Raw genomic sequence first — 17,297 nt, 5'->3', positions numbered from 1 at the left:
CGGAAGGGGGTGCGCGGGAAGTGTTCCAAGTAATTGTTGGGAAATGGGGGAGGCCCAGTGAAGGCTGTCTCCAGCCTGGCGCCACAGAGAGGGGAAGAAAACGATCAATTAAAAGGCGCGCAGGGCCCGCCACGGATGGCAGAGGGGGCCCGCTATAAAGGCTTCCATCGGCTCCCGTCGCTCCATTGTGCACCGCCGGATCGCTCGCTGCTCTCCCTTTACTCTCCGCTCTCTTGCTGTTACTGCAAGCAGCGGCCCGCGCTTCCCTCCCCTGTCTCACTCAGAGGTGGCTCAGCACTGAGGTAATCAGTCCTCTCTTGTCAAGTGTCCACCCACCTCCCCCCCACCACCACAACCCACTCCCCCGTACCTCTCCTCACACCCCTTCTAGACTTCAGGCTGAAAGAGTCCTTTGAGGGCAACAGAGACTGTTCAATCATTTTTCATTGTCACCCTGCCCGTCCATCTCTCTCCTTCCCTCCTCTGGCACCCCCACCCCACCCACCCCTCCCCTCCCCGTGACGGTGTGGAGGCAGAGGCGGAAGGGGTGTCAGGAGGCCAGACGTGTCCATCAGGGCTGCAGGTGCTGGACACACCGGACAGGTGCCCCCCCCCCCTCCCCGACAACCTCCCCCCCTTCCTCTCCAATCCCCACCCCCTCCCACCACCCCGCAGCGGGGCAGTTAGGGACAGGGCTGTCAGGGACCCGAACCCCAGCCTGTGGTGGCGCCTGACTGGCTGCTCGTGGCGAGGGCTGGATAACGGAGGGGAGGAGGATGAGGATGAGGATGGTGAGGAGGAGGCCGTCACCTTAACTGAAGCTCTGCCAGCTGCCCCAGTGATGCACTGAATGACTGCCCGACACTCTTCGCTGGACTGTGAGTGTACTGTGCTGTGCTGTGCTGTGCTGTGCTGTGCTGTGCTGTGCTGTAGTGTCGGATTAGTGTGTGGGAAAAACTCTCACTGAGCAAGTCGGATTCACACACAAGATAAACTGCATGCGTTTTGAGAGTGGACAATTTGGAAAGCTGACCTGCATTTGAAAACACTGGAGAAAAACAACAACAACAAAAAATCAACCATGTCTGACACGCTGTGTGACAAAAGAGAGGTGCATGAACATGAAGACAGCGTTCGTTTTGGTTCAGCGAAACATTGCCACCAGACGATTTGCTGAACAACTTCACTGAGTCGTGCCACGTTCACGCTTTGGATGCAGTAAAAAAAAAAGAAAAAAGAAAAAAAAAAAGGTGGTTCAGAGGAATCAGAAAAGAAGTGTGTTAGGAGACACAACATACCACGTGATATGATGCAGTAAACGTGTTAGTTTACACGACCTACATGACGACGGCAGAAATAGACGCTAACTGTGGCAGGATTTGTGTAGACTGCTGCTGACGTCACTGTGGACGAACTGAAGTCATCAGCCCCAGAGAACGGACTGGGTCTCAGGTAAGCGTGGTAGAGTGCGTGCGCGAGCGCGCACACACACACGCACACACACATAAACACACACACGCGCGCGCGCGCACACACACACACACAAACACACACACGCGCGCGCGCGCACACACACACACACATACACAGATCAACACAATCCTGACAAGCCAGAGTCAGTCACGAACAGGTGGGCGAGTGAAGGGTGGGTGGGTGGGTGGGGACCACTGACTGGTGATGGTGGTGGTGATGTGGTGTTGTTGTGGTGGTGGTTGTGTTGTTGTGGTGATGATGTGGTGTTGTTGTTGTGGTGGTTGTGTTGTTGTGGTGGTGATGTGGTGTTGTTGTTGTGGTGGTGATGTGGTGTTGTGGTGGTGGTTGTGTTGTGGTGGTGGTGATGTAGTGTTGTTGTGGTGTTGTTGTGGTGGTGGTGATGTGGTGTTGTGGTGGTGGCTGTGTTGTGGTGGTGGTGATGTAGTGTTGTTGTGGTGTTGTTGTGGTGGTGGTGATGTGGTGTTGTGGTGGTGTTGTTGTGGTGGTGGTTGTGTGGTGTTGTTGTGGTGGTGGTTGTGTTGTGGTGGTGGTGATGTGGTGTTGTTGTGGTGTTGTTGTGGTGGTGGTTGTGTTGTGGTGGTGGTGATGTGGTGTTGTTGTTGTGGTGGTTGTGTTGTGGTGGTGGTGATGTGGTGTTGTTGTGGTGGTGGTTGTGTTGTGGTGGTGGTGATGTGGTGGCGGTGGCTGTGGTGTACAGGTGGTGGTGGGGTGGGGGTGAAGTAAGGTGTCAGTGACTTGTAGAGAGAAGTATAGTGGTGGCGGTGGTAGTCAAGAGGTGATGGTGGTAGTATTAGTGGTATTAGGGGAGGGGGGAGGCGGCAGCGGTGTGATGGTGGTGGTGGTAGTGGTGGGGGAGGTGGGGATGGTAGTGGTGGTGTGTTGGTAGTCTTGGTGTAGGGGTGGTGGTATGGTGGTATGGTGGTGGTGGTGGTGGTGGGGGAGGTGGTGATGGTAGTGGTGGTGTGTTTGTTGTGTTGGTGTAGGGTGGTGGTATGGTGGTGGTGTGGTGTAGGGTGGTGGGGAGGTATGGTAGTGTGGTAGTGGTGTTGGTGGGGGATGGGGTGATGGTGTGGTGGTGTGTTTGTAGTGTTGGTGTAGTGGGTGGTGGTATGGTGGTGGTGGTGGTGATGTGTTTGTAGTGTTGGTGTAGTGGGTGGTGGTATGGTGGTGGTGGTGGTGGTGTGTTTGTAGTGTTGGTGTAGGGAGTGGTGGTATGGTGGTGGTGGTGGTGGGGTAGGTGGTGATGGTGGTGGTGTTGGTGGGGGAGGGGGTGATGGTAGTGGTGGTGTGTTTGTAGTGTTGGTGTAGGGAGTGGTGGTATGGTGGTGGTGGTGGTGGGGTAGGTGGTGATGGTGGTGGTGTTGGGGGCGGGAGGCGGGGGAACGGAGGAGGAGGAAAGCAGTGACGGTGTGGTGGTGATGGTGGATGGGGGAGGTGGTGATGGTTGTGGTGGTGTGGTTGTGGTTTTGGTGGTGTGGTGGTGGGGGAGGATGTGTGATAGTGGTAGTGGTAGTGGTAGTGGTGGTTAGCAGTGGTGTTAGGGGCAGTGGGAGGGGGGCTGGCAGCGCGGGTGGTGTTGCCGGGTGGTGATGGTGGATAGGGGAGGTGGTGATGGAGATGTTGGTGCAGTTGTGGGTTTGGTGTGGGGGTGGTTATGACTGTGGTGGCGGCGGGAGGTGTCAGCGATTAGTTCAGAGGATTGTGGAGGCGCCTGTAGGTGTCAGAGGGTTTAAGTTTTGTAGCTGTCGTCGGCCCCGTCAGGGGGAGGGAGCTGCCAGCATTACCTCCCTTGATTCCTGCCCCCTTCTCCCCACCCCTTCCTTTACCCCTCCTCTCCCCACCCCTTCCTTTACCCCTCTTCTCCCCACCCCTTCCTTTACCCCTCCTCTCCCCACCCCTTCCTTTACCCCTCCTCTCCCCACCCCTTCCTTTACCCCTCCTCTCCCCACCCCTTCCTTTACCCCCCCCCCTTCTCCCCACCCCTTTCTTTACCCCTCCTCTCCCCACCCCTTCCTTTACTCCTCCTCTCCCCACCCCTTCCTTTACCCCTCCTCTCCCCACCCCTTCCTTTACCCCCCCCCTTCTCCCCACCCCTTCCTTTACCCCTCCTCTCCCCACCCCTTCCTTTACCCCCCCCCTTCTCCCCACCCCTTTCTTTACCCCTCCTCTCCCCACCCCTTCCTTTACTCCTCCTCTCCCCACCCCTTCCTTTACCCCTCCTCTCCCCACCCCTTCCTTTACCCCCCCCCTCCTCTCCCCACCCCTTCCTTCCCCTCCTCCTCCCCACCCCTTCCTTTACCCCCTCCTCTCCCCACCCCTTCCTTTACCCCTCCTTCTCCCCACCCCTTCCTTTACCCCTCCTCTCCCCACCCCTTCCTTTACCCCTCCTCTCCTTCCTTTCCCCTCCTCTCCCCACCCCTTCCTTTACCCCTCCTCTCCCCACCCCTTCCTTTACCCCTCCTCTCCTCCCACCCCTTCCTTTACCCCTCCTCTCCCCACCCCTTCCTTTACCCCTCCTCTCCCCACCCCTTCCTTTACCCCTCCTCTCCCCACCCCTTCCTTTACCCCTCCTCTCCCCACCCCTTCCTTTACCCCTCCTCTCCCCACCACTTCCTTTACCCCTCTTCTCCCCACCACTTCCTTTATCTCTCCTCTCCCCACCCCTTCCTTTACCCCCCTTCTCCCCACCCCTTCCTTTACCCCTCCTCTCCCCACCCCTTCCTTTACCCCTCCTCTCCCCACCCCTTCCTTTACCCCTCCTCTCCCCACCCCTTCCTTTACCCCTCCTCTCCCCACCACTTCCTTTACCCCTCTTCTCCCCACCCCTTCCTTTACCCCTCCTCTCCCCACCCCTTCCTTTACCCCTCCTCTCCCCACCCCTTCCTTTACCCCTCTTCTCCCCACCACTTCCTTTACCCCTCTTCTCCCCACCACTTCCTTTACCCCTCCTCTCCCCACCCCTTCCTTTACCCCCCTTCTCCCCACCCCTTCCTTTACCCCCTTTCTCCCCACCACTTCCTTTACCCCCCTTCTCCCCACCACTTCCTTTACCCCTCTTCTCCCCACCACTTCCTTTACCCCTCCTCTCCCCACCCCTCCTCTCCCCACCCCTTCCTTTACCCCTCCTCTCCCCACCCCTCCTCTCCCCACCACTTCCTTTACCCCCCTTCTCCCCACCCCTTCCTTTACCCCCTTTCTCCCCACCACTTCCTTTACCCCCCTTCTCCCCACCACTTCCTTTACCCCTCTTCTCCCCACCACTTCCTTTACCCCTCCTCTCCCCACCCCTCCTCTCCCCACCCCTTCCTTTACCCCTCCTCTCCCCACCCCTCCTCTCCCCACCACTTCCTTTACCCCTCTTCTCCCCACCACTTCCTTTACCCCTCCTCTCCCCACCCCTTCCTTTACCCCCCTTCTCCCCACCCCTTCCTCTCCCCACCCCTTCCTTTACCCCTCCTCTCCCCACCCCTTCCTTTACCCCTCCTCTCCCCACCCCTTCCTTTACCCCTCCTCTCCCCACCTTCCTTTACCCCTCCTCTCCCCACCACTTCCTTTACCCCTCCTCTCCCCACCCCTTCCTTTACCCCTCCTCTCCCCACCACTTCCTTTACCCCTCCTCTCCCCACCCCTCCTCTCCCCACCACTTCCTTACCCCTCCTCTCCCCACCCCTTCCTTTACCCCTCCTCTCCCCACCCCTTCCTTTACCCCTCCTCTCCCCACCCCTTCCTTTACCCCTCTCCCGCACACCCGGCTTGTCTGTCTGCCTGTCTTGTGTGTCTCGCTGTCGGCCTGATTTATATCGTACTTAGATCAAGCTGTAGCATCACACACAGCTACGTAAATCTGTCTGTCTTTCTATCCCCTTCACCTGTGTGTGTGTGTGTGTGTGTGTGTGTGTGTGTGTGTGTGTGTGTGTGTGTGTGTGTGTGTGTGTGTGTGTGTGTGTGTGTGTGTGTGTGTGTGTGTGTGTATGTGTGTGTGCCGGAGAAAGAGAGAGAAAGAGGCGTGGAGGGTATTGTCAGTCACATCGTGGCGTTTTGCATGAAGAGATGCCCTCTGCCAATCTGTCCTGATCACAGCAACAACGGAAACAGTGGTAGTGTCACTGCTAACCTGGTCTCTTGACGACGTTCAGTCTATCAATGTCGTTCAACAGCAATTCGCAACAATTATTGTCGTTCTGTGAATGTGTGTGTTTGTGCCTAGGAAACAGGACAACATTGTTTTAGTCAAAACCAAAACGATCCCCTTGATCAAAAGACACCAGGATTTTGTTGGTGGAAACGGATATCAGTAAACAGTGAAGCCAGGCTGTGTGTCTGCAACAGACATGCAGACGGAGAAGAAACGTATGAAAAGACCTCTAATATTTCAGCTGATCCGTTTCCGTGTGTAAGGCGGTGTGGAAACGATGAGTGGTGTGAATGGACTGGCGATAACCCAGCGATCCACTGACTGCCCTCGTGCTCTATCTGTCTGGAGGGAACACCGATTGATAACCGGAGGTGAGGCGGGGTTCGGTTCCGACAATCCGCATTGTACAGGATTCATTCAGGGCTGAGGGATGTTTTGTGCCATCACGGAGAAAGGGAGTCAGAGCATTCACCTGTCAATGTACGGTATTTGTGTCACCTTCTTTCAGTAATAGCAATTTATCATGGCCACTGTAATTCAAAATGCGACTTTCCACATTGGCCTGCTTAGCCACACCCGACATGACATATCAGTCACCTGCCACAGCGCAATTCCTCGGTCTTCCGAAAATGACGGATGTCTATCTATCAGATCTTAAATGCTGTCATGTGGAGGCGTTTTAGATTGTAGAAAAGTTCAAAGGAGTGTTCAACTTCAGTAGCCGCTTTGTTTGAACACAAGCGAAATGCGGAGCTTAAGGCAGAAAGCTTCAGACGTGACGATGTGTCTGATGACTCAAGCAGATAGTGACGGGACAGAAGGCTGACAATCACATCACCAGTGACATCCAGTTGGGTTAACATTCCACTGGATGACTGTGCCAATCCACGGTACTGGTAGTGTGGGAGACGTAGAAGTGGCTTTCTCACTGCCCGCTCCACTGCGCTGTGGTCCGGCTGTGTTGAGTTGCACTGCTGTCCGGCTGTGTTGAGCTGCACTGCTGTCCGGCTGTGTTGAGTTGCACTGCTGTCCGGCTGTGTTGAGTTGCATTGCTGTCCGGCTGTGTTGAGCTGCACTGCTGTCCGGCTGTGTTGAGCTGCACTGCTGTCCGGCTGTGTTGAGTTGCACTGCTGTCCGGCTGTGTTGAGCTGCACTGCTGTCCGGCTGTGTTGAGTTGCACTGCTGTCCGGCTGTGTTGAGTTGCACTGCTGTCCGGCTGTGTTGAGTTGCATTGCTGTCCGGCTGTGTTGAGTTGCACTGCTGTCCGGCTGTGTTGAGTTGCATTGCTGTCCGGCTGTGTTGAGTTGCATTGCTGTCCGGCTGTGTTGAGTTGCATTGCTGTCCGGCTGTGTTGAGCTGCACTGCTGTCCGGCTGTGTTGAGCTGCACTGCTGTCCGGCTGTGTTGAGTTGCACTGCCGTTTTTCTCGTCCTACCTTCCTTACCGTGGTGTTCCTCCGTACAGTCTCCTGTGGTCTGTGGTCCCCAGTGTCCTCACGTGCTGACAGTCCAGTCTCCTGTGGTCTGTGGTCCCCAGTGTCCCCACGTGCTGACAGTCCAGTCTCCTGTGCCCTGTGGTCCCCAGTGTCCCCACGTGCTGACAGTCCAGTCTCCTGTGGTCTGTGGTCCCCAGTGTCCCCACGTGCTGACAGTCCAGTCTCCTGTGGTCTGTGGTCCCCAGTGTCCCCACGTACTGACGAGGTTAGTTCCCTGTCTCCAGAACTTCAGTCCGTCTCCTTCTGTGTCGCCATCGTTGCTGTCTGTTACCGGGATCAGGGCGGGGGTCAGACAGGGATGGTGCAGGGCCGTGGTGGTATTAATTTCTCCAAGTGCTAATTGTTGGGTCAGACGCCATCAGTTCATGGCCTGTTGATGTCAACCTATAATGTAATGGGAAGGTGCCCTCAGACAAAAGGGAGGGACGGGTGAGGGGGTGGAGTGACCATTGATCGGGTGGTTGTTGTGTCATGAAAGCTCAGGGAGTGTCACTGGGTGACACACCCTTATTCTGAAACAGTAGACAGTAAACAGTAGGTCACGAGATACCGGTCAGTGTGTGTGTGTGTGTGTGTGTGTGTGTGTGTGTGACACATGCTCAGGCCAGACCTACACTCAGTGTGCTTTGATGGGGATGAAAACAGGTCCATTGGTTGTGTTCACAATGCATTGTGCACTGTCTGTACTTGCAAATGTCTGCTGTGTGTTCAGACTGAACAGTTCGAGGTGCTGGTGTTCATCAGCACTGACTGTCACTTGTGGAGCTCCTTGCTTTGGGATGTGTCAGGTGTCAGGTGTGTGGGTATTCACTGGTGTTTATTGTTTAGGAGCTGTTGTGTTAGGTGTTTAGGGAGTAAAAGTGGTTAGTTTTATGGAACTGTGCGTGAAGATTACAGGTATTTGGTACTTCAGGGTTACCGGCTTTACTTGGTACTCAGGTGTTCGGTGTTTCAGGGTGACAGGTGTTTAGTGGACAAAGGGCTCGTGTTGTGAGGGGATTGTTACCGGTGTCTGTGCGCTGAGGTGCCACTGGTCCGTCTTCGGTGCCTGTTCCACACGAAACCTGTTGATTCTTTGACGCTGAATGTAACACAGTCGGTACCCGCACAGATGCTGCTTCCAGAGAAACACTGCAAACCCCTCCCTTCATAACGTCCGATGTAAACACGTTGTGGAATGAATCGTGCAGAATGCATGTCACGTTACGTAAATGTTTAATGGTCGACAAAACATGCAGGATTATTCTGCAGTTAAACTGAAACTGAGCACCTCAGAAGAAAACTCAAAACGTTAACTGACTGTGTATTAATCAGCACACACAAAGGAGTAGTAAGAATCGTTGGATAAGCAACCCCCGGTGCGCTTAGAGGTGTCTGCTTCGACCACCTTGGTAGAGAGACTGTCCTGAATGTCTCAGACAGAAAGGGTTAAACGGAGGCTCAGTTTTCACACCTCACACCTCTGACTGTTTTGTCAGTAGTCTAATACTTCCTCAGTCAGCCCCCGTAGTTTCGTTTTACCACAGGTGTTGAACAAACAAACCTCACATAACAAATAAATAGTTTGTAGCGGTTTGCTTTCCATTCCCCGAGACTGTCTGCTCAAAAGTCTAGACTGGAGAGGAAACCAAAACATCCCGCCTCCTGGGAGGTGAGAGGTATAGGGGAGACTATTCCTGACTTTTTTTTTTTTTTTTTTTTTTTTTTTGTGGTCGCGCGCCGTGTTTGTTGAGGAAGGGGGTCGGTGTTGTTGGTGGGGGAGGGAGAATGGGGGTGAGAGGTGCAGGGGAAAGAGGGGGGTGGGGGGTAAGTCTACAAGGGGAGACAGGCGGTGTAGGTGTCTGCTGTTCTGTTTGATCTCCGTGCCGCCCTCCTTGGACTGGTAGGTGCCACTGGTTTACCTTGACACCTCTCCCTCTCCCCTCGCCCCCTCCTCTCTCTCTCTCTCTCGGTCTATCGTATTCTCTCTCTCTCTTTCGTTCTCGTTCTCTGTCTCCGTCTCTCTCTGGATTTTTTCTCTCACTGTCTTTCTGTCTCTGTCTCTGTTTGTCTCTCTCTCACTCGCTCTCTGTTTCTCTCTGTCTTTCGCTCTCGCTTTCTGTCTGTCTGTTTGCCTGTCTCTGTCTCTCCCTCTCTGTCTGCCTGTCTCTGTCTCTCTCCCATCTCTCTCCCCCCATTTCACTCTCCCCTTCTCTCTCTCTTCCATCTCTCTCCCGTATCTCTCCCTCCCCACCTCTCTCTCCCATGGCTGATCCATGCAGTTACATGGATAAGCACTGTGTGTGTGTGTGTGGGGGGGGGGTGGGGGGTGGGGGTGGGGGGGGGGGGGGGGCAGGAGGAGGGGAAGGGGGGGGGGGGGTGTTGGGTGTGTGCGTGTGCTTGTGTCCGAGTGCCTAAGAATATGATATCCCTGAAATTTTGCGAAGTGTGAAAATGAAGTGTCAATGATTCACGGAATTTTCTGTGCGTTTCATAATCATATATTTCTTATTTTGATCACATTTAACGATGTTTTACGCCATGGACCTTGCTCACCTTTGTTTAGGGATCAATGTATCTAAAAACAATAAAGATTTGTTCGTTCGTTCGCTCTCCCCCATCTCTCTCTCACCCATTTCTCTCTCCCATCTCTGTCTCCCATCTCTCTCTCTCCCATCTCTCTCTCCCTCCCATCTCTCTCTCTCTCTTCCATCCCCCTCTCTCTCTCCCATCTCTCTCTCTCCCATCTCTCTCTCCCTCCCATCTCTCTCTCTCTCCCATCTCCCCCTCTCTCTCTCCCATCTTTCCCTCTCCCATCTCTCTCTCCCTCCCATCTCTCTTCCATCCCCCCCTCTCTCTCCCATCTCTCTCTCTCCCATCTCTCTCTCCCTCCCATCTCTCTCTCTCTCTCCCATCCCCCCTCTCTCTCTCCCATCTCTCTCTCTCTCTGCCATCTCCCCCTCTCTCTCTCCCATCCCTCTCTCTCTCCAATCTCCCCTCTCTCTCTCCCCTCTCTCTCCCTCTCCCTCTCTCCCATCTGTCCCATCTCTCTCCCATCTCCCCCTCTCTCCCATCTCTCTCCCTCCCATATCTCTCTCTCTCTCTCCCATCTCCCCCCTCTCTCTCTCCCATCTTCCCCCTCTCTCTCCCATCTCCTCCCTCTCTCTCTCCCATCTCTCCCCTCTCTCTCTCTCCCATCTCTCTCTCTCTCCCATCTCCCCCTCTCTCTCCCATCTCCCCCTCTCTCTCCAATCTCTCCCCCCCTCTCTCTCCCATCTCTCTCTCTCTCCCCCTCTCTCCCATCTCTCTCTCTCTCTCCCATCTCCCCTCTCTCTCTCCCATCTCCCCCTCTCTCTCTCCCATCTCTCTCTCTCTCCCCCTCTCTCCCATCTCTCTCTCTCTCTCTCATCTCCTCCCTCTCTCTCCCATCCCTCTCTCTCTCCCATCTCCCCCCTCTCTCTCTCCCATCTCTCTCTCTCCCATCTGTATCTCCTCTTTTTCATTGTACGTTTCTATATTTCTCGTCTCTTTGTCTCAGTCAGTATCTGTCTACCTCTGTGACAGCCACAAACATGGAGACTGTCTGTCTTTCTCTGTCTGTTCCTCTCTTTCTCACGAACACACACACACACACACACACACACACACACACACACACACACACACACACACACAAGCGTGCTCGCAGGACGCAACATGAAGACCTAATCATAGGTACAAAAGAAATGCAACCACACATCATAAACATCACACACAAGCAGATGCACACCCGAGCACTTTATGAGAGAACTGGGAGAGTTAGAAAGCGTTTGTGTGTGTGTGTGTGTGTGTGTGTGTGTGTGTGTGTGTGTGTGTGTGTGTGTGTGTGTGTGTGTGTGTGTGTAGACTTGTGGGTGGAAAGAGGGGGGTGGGGTGGGGTGCAGGGGGTGGGAGTGAATGGCTGTCTGATGCTATATATATATGAACGCCGCTTTCGTATATATTCCAAGGCAAGTTTACGTTCCCAGCAGGGAATGAACTGGAGGGGGAATGGGGGATCGGGGGGGGGGGGGAGAGGGGGGGGGAGGGGGGGTGTGGGGGCGGGGGGGGGGGGGGGTTAAGGAAAATCGGTCTTTCCCTCCTGCTTCTTCACCTCCGCACATTTTTCTTTGTAACGAAGTTAAGCCATCTCCAGCAGATTTCATTTCTCGCTCTTGTTTTCCGCTATCTCTTCAGTTGTCTTTTCCAGAGATTCAATTCACAGGAAATTGGCTACCGACTGGGCCAGAGAAATTCTACGTCGTGTTTTACGAGTGGTACAAGCGATCGATACGGTTGTTCTTGCTTCATTTAATAAATGGGTATCTTAGTTTTTTTTTAACCTCGAATCAGAAGACACCCTATGCTTACTTCTGAACAGCGTTCTAGAAGCTGAGAGTGGAGGATATTTTTGCGTTATGAAATAACATCAACAGGGAAACTTTCGTTTTGCCTCTCTCTTGTTCGGTTTTAGTTCTCTTTTTTGTTTTTTGAATTATCAGGCCAGATAGCGAGATATGGCACGTAACATTTGAGGGTGATTGCCCTTTGGTGCGATGAAACGCGTTTGTGTGAGAGAGATGGGGGAGGGCAAAGAGAGAGAAAGAGGAGGGTGCAGAGAGAGAGAGGAGGGTGCAGAGAGAGGGAGAGAGAGAGAGAGAGGGGGGGGAACAATGAGAAAGAGAGGGGAGGGGGGGAGAGATAGACAGAGGTAGAGAGAGAGCGGGGGAGAGAAAGAGAGAGACAGAGACAGAGAGAGAGCGATGGGGTGGGAAGTAGAGGAGACAGAGAGAGAGAGAGAGAGGCGGAGAGAGAGAGAGAGAGAGAGAGAGAGAGAGAGAGAGAGAGAGGGAGAGAGAGAGAATTCTAAGAGAGACAGAGACAGAGAGAGGGAGAGCGAGAGAGGAGTTTTATGACGCAGTTAAGCCCACTGATACACATCCCCACTGATTCTCACAGACGGCTTTATCACAGACCTGGCGCCGCCGATCGCACGGCATTATCCTGTGTCCGTGCTCACACAGATCGGCACCGCTAGGTGGCGCTAGGTGTCTGTCCCCCCACACCCCCCACCCCCAACCCGTCCGCCTTGTTGCAGACTGCCGTACCGTGCTGTGCCGTGCTGCGCCGTGCTGTGAAAGGGTTAGCTATGCATAGGTTGCACGCCCGTTGGCTGCGACCGAAGCGGAACGTTTTCACAATGGCTATGAGAAGGTTCAGCGGTGCCCACGTGCTTTTCTGGTTTTCGGGCCTCGTCTGGCACTGTTAGTCAGTGTACAGCCTGGGAGTGGAGGGTGGGGAGGGTGGTGTGTGTGTGTGTGTGCGTGTGCGTGCGTGCGTGCGTGCGTGCGTGCGTGTGTGTGTGTGTGTGTGTGTGTGTGTGTGTGTGTGTGTGTGTGCACTGACTGACGTGAGCCTGTTCCCGTGTTTCAGAGTGACCGATCCATGATCAGCATGACGTTCCCCTCCCTCTTCCCCACCCCTGTGACGTCAGCGGCGGGAAGCGCCAGCAACGCCAGACGTGACGTCACGGCGGACCGCGCGCGTCATCACTGCCGGCTGTGGCTGACGATGGTGCTGCTGACGTCATGCTGTGCCTGTGACGCCAGCCACGTGTACCTGCACCTACTGGAGACCCAGCCCCCCCACGAAATGGACAGCCGGGGGGGAAACCTTCAGGAGGGGGTCAGACCCTCGCCCTCGGACCGCCTGCCCATCGAGGACCTCCTGGAGAACCCTGACCAGTCCCTGGACCCCTCGCCCGAAGACCTGGACCCCGCGGTCCTCCGGAGGCGTCTGGGCCGGCACTTCGACGAGCAGTTCCTTTCCATCGACACGCCGGCAGACCTCAACGACACCTTCCTCTACGACTTCAAGAGCGGGAGGCCTGACGCCCCTCGTCCGGACTTCCTCAAGTATCTGCGGACGTTCCGCCGGGCGGACGGGGGACGGGTGAGGGTGAGGATGAGCAAGAAGCAGCGGCGGAGGGTGCAGAAGCTGGTGTGGAGCTTCACCTACTGCCCAGTGAGGTTCGCCTGGAAGGACCTGGGCCTCCGCTTCTGGCCGCGCTGGCTGCGGGAGGGAGGCTGCTGGAACGGCAAGCCCTGCTCCATGCCCCCCGGTATGACGTGTCAGCCCTCCCGCTCCCTCACCAAGACCCTCCTCAGGTGGCACTGTCGCTCCCGCCGTCCCTCGGGCCGCCGCCGTCACCGGCAGTGTCGGTGGATCCCCGTGCTGTACCCCATCATCACGCAGTGCTCCTGTGCCTGCTGACCTGGCCTTGACCTGGTCTGTCTCGTGACCTGGCCTTGACATGGCCTGACCTGCCTCGTGATCTGGCCTTGACCTGGCCTGTCTCGTGACATGGGCTGTATCTTGTGACTAGGCCTGTCTCATGACTTAACCTATGTAAGTCCCCCTGTCCTATATCTTATTGTCACCTGGCCTCTGTTTTGTGATCTGGTTTATAATTTGTGACCTGGCCTGTATCTCTCGTGACTTAGCCTGTGCTGCTGACATTCAAGAAGCTCTTCGGGTACGCCAGGACAGCTTTGTGCTTGTTGACGTTTTGGTCACTTCGATATCTATACGTTATTCTTCGGTCCACGCCATGACGTCTGTCCTTTCATCCCTGGACGATTTCCATGACACACGGAGTCTTGGGGCAATCTTGACAAGCCGGTATCTTTGCTATCAGACGTTCTACGAAGCAACAAAAGTTTCAGTGTGTATGGGAACTCAGTGATGACATTCACTCTAATCTTTAATGACTCTGATTTACTGACAGAAAACGGGTAGGCTACACCGACACGTAAAGAACTTTTACACGCCAGGATGCAATAATGACTGAGCGACGTTTTGATGCAAAATCTCAAGTGCTGCTGTATTCAGCCCACAAGATGTTCTTGCTTTCAGCCAAGGAGCCATCGATGAATTATGGTGCAAGAGAGCTTATGGACTGTCGGGTCCATGACAGGGTGGGCCACTTCGCTTTTGTGGGATTGTGCACTGACTTCTTGGTGAAGAAGGATGCACGTGCCATACACGACACAGTCACTTGTGACCATTGCATGGTACGTTGGACTCACTTTCAGCCAGGGCTGGTAGCTTGTCATTCTGTCACACTGAGGTGACATGACTGTAAATGCTGTAAATGATATTAACTACAGGCTGATTTTCTGATTGATTGATTGATTGACGCTTTTTTCTCGTTTTGGGGGGAACTCCATGCACATGAATACCTCTGACCTGGCGGCATTGGATCTGTGATATGGACAATGTGTCGTTTTAGGATGACAGGCAATGACTCTGTGTTTGTTCGTCAGTGAGTTGTGAATGGTGCCAGGAATTATGTCTCCGTGGCAACATCTTGCTCTTTGATTTATCTTTCAATCAATGTGTAGTTCGTTTTCCCTTTGAAACAACAGTCTAACTGTGGTTGTTTCCCACGCACGCATGCACGCACGCACGCACACGCACGCACACACACACACACGCGCGCGCGTGCGCGCACACACACACACACACAGAGCGAGAGCGAGCGAGCGAGCGAGAGAGAGAGAGAGAGAGAGAGAGAGAGAGAGAGGGGTGTATCAATACAAAGATAATCTGTACATATACATATTTACAACGTGTGCTTCTTGCTGTGTGCTGTGTCATGGCCGTGTTGAGGAGGTGAAGACACTGGGTGCGTGTGGGATCATGTGGATGTTTAGATGAACGACTTCGTTTCATGAATGACCACCTTGATACTGCCAATACACTGTGGTGTCAGTTGCTGTTGATGACTATTTATGATGTGTACATAGAGAGTACTGCCAGGAAAGCTATAGGCGTGGAGTCAGGGACGGTTTGAAAAATGGTTGTGAGCACAGGACAAGTTACCATCCCAGGTGTATGTCTGCCACTGACAGAACTACCAGCATAGCTTAAATATGACAGTAACTAACGGCGGTGTGTGTGTGTGTGTGTGTGTGTGTGTGTGTGTGTGTGTGTGTGTGTGTGTGTGTGTGTGTGTGTGTGTGTGTTTTCGCTGAGTCTTGTGCTTCGAGGAATCAAAGCGCTCCCACGCCCAACTTTCACACACATGCAAAACTCTGAGACAAAGGGATGAGAGATAAAACTTATAAATTCCTGTAACCAGAAGGCTAAAGACACAATGGATGGAAAGACAAAGGGAAGGAAAGGGCCATCATTACCGGAAAGAGGTTGGTTTGAAGGCCAGACTTGACAGTACTGAGTGCGTGATTTGACGAAGGGAAACGAGGGAGATCTTTTCAAGTGCGAGGTTCACACAAGATTCAGCGCAATACAAAATTGATACATCAATGATCATATTGCCATAGTGGGGTGTGGTGCTGCAGAGGACGCTTGGGATGGTAACCTGTCCTGTGATTTCTGAAGGGTATATCTATCTGAACACCCCCACGGCGGGGTGCAGCGAAAACGGGTACTGTTGACTAAGGATGATGTATTCATTGTACACTGATGCTTGTTCCGCTTCTTGTCTGCCTGTCTGTCTGTCTGTTGGTTGTTTTCTCTTAACGCCTCAGTGTCCGGAGGACTGAGGTCACGTGGTATGTCACTGAGCCTGTCTCGAGCTTGCCCCATCCCACAACCCACCTCCCTACAAAAATCTCTCAAGAGAACAGAAAAGGCTGTGTTTGGTGTAGGGACAAAGGACGCGAAGTCCATCGGTTTGAAAGAAGTTACAGCATTGTGATGTTTCCGATGCAAACAGCATCGGCCGTCATTGATTTTTTTTTTCACAAGGCACTTGGAAACGATTGTTTGTATGTTTTATAATAGCATTTGTTAAAGGTCTTTGGCTTATAATAAAAAACAACATTGATATAACTTTCGACACCTCGGTTGTCACAAAAAAGGAAAGGCGAAGTGGTGATGATAACAAAGCATTTAAACAAACGAAACGATTGGCCGAGTGTTGATAACGGAAAAAAAGTCTTTAAACAAAAGTAACAGTGAGATGCTGGCAGAACTGAGAGTGTTGAGGACCATGACATTCTGTTTTCCACAGTGAAGGAATTCACTTGGGCACAATATTTATCGTTCAGTACAACATTTTATATTCGGACCTCAGCAATTTCAAAAGGGGAATGGTCGACAGAGTGGAAGGTAATGTATGTGTTATGACTCTGGCTAGCCCCCCAACATCCTCCCCACCCCCCCCCCCTTCTTCTCCACACCCCCACCCGCCCCCTTCCACTCCACACCCCCTCTCCCCCACTTTTCTCATGCGATATTGTAGATACAACTTCCGCTTTGCTTTCATTGGAACTCAAGTACGTACCACGTGACAACATCGCACTACGTCATAGAAAATGATTTTTGTTTCCGCTTGCTTTGAGGAGAGCGAGTGACACAGAATGGTATTCAGGAGGAAAGGTTGTGAAGTTTTCATGTTCACCAGTTATTGTTGTTTTGTGTGCTTGTTTCTTTCAAGGTCTTGTAAAAATGTTTTTTCCTTGGAGTATTACAATATGTGAAGTGGGAAATATGTGAAGAAATCGGGTGAAGAGGTGGAGGAATCGTTTATCCTCATGCCAACGATTGTTGTGACTCTGAAGGTTAGTGACTTGGGTTGTGTCGGAAGTGTGATAACATCGTTGTACTGTTCTTTAATCCTGGGTTTATATATCGGTCTGTGATCCGTCACAGTGTGTCCAACGGGCATCCCTGGTATGTGGTTAGAAAATAAAAATAAAGATTGAAGCTAGCAATGTGTGTTTGTGATTCTGTGTGCGTCTCTCTCTCTCTCTCTGTGCGTGCGTATGTGTGTGCGCGTGTGTGTATTCGCGTTCGTGTGTGTGTGTGTGTGTGTGTGTGTGTGTGTGCGCGCGCGGACATACGGACAGACAGGCAGGTGTACACACAGACAGACACAATGACAGGTACGTAGACAGGCAAGCACTCGACAGACAGACAGACGGACAGACCGACCGACTGACCAACATACAGGCAGGCAAACAGACAGGTAGACAGACTGACATACAGTCTGACGGGCAAACAGACAAACAGGCAGACAATCAGTCAGACAGGCACCAGACATACAAACAGACTGACAGACACGCAGACAGACATATAGATACACAGGCACTCGATAGACAGACAAACAGACCAAAAACCATGTAGACAGACAAGCAGACAGACAGACAGA

At 53.2% G+C, this 17,297-nt stretch overlaps 1 protein-coding gene across 1 annotated transcript; it reads left to right on the top strand.

The window, feature by feature from the left end:
* The first annotated feature begins 654 nt into the window (after positions 1-654).
* Positions 655-16,851, top strand: LOC143293001 (noggin-2-like). Its single transcript, XM_076603777.1, has 2 exons — positions 655-1,452; positions 12,554-16,851. The coding sequence occupies exon 2, from the start codon at positions 12,566-12,568 to the stop codon at positions 13,391-13,393; it is 828 nt and encodes a 275-aa protein (XP_076459892.1). The 5' UTR covers positions 655-1,452; positions 12,554-12,565; the 3' UTR covers positions 13,394-16,851.
* The last annotated feature ends 446 nt before the right edge of the window (positions 16,852-17,297 follow it).

This window comes from Babylonia areolata, chromosome 18 (genome assembly GCF_041734735.1).
Source record: "Babylonia areolata isolate BAREFJ2019XMU chromosome 18, ASM4173473v1, whole genome shotgun sequence".
Classification (NCBI taxonomy): Eukaryota; Metazoa; Mollusca; class Gastropoda; order Neogastropoda; family Buccinidae; genus Babylonia; species Babylonia areolata.
This window is presented reverse-complemented; position numbering and strand designations above follow the sequence as displayed.

What these genes read in the sequence shown, in the direction of transcription:
- LOC143293001 (XM_076603777.1), top strand. Translation starts at nt 12,566, where the DNA reads ATGATCAGCATGACGTTCCCCTCCCTCTTCCCCACCCCTGTGACGTCA.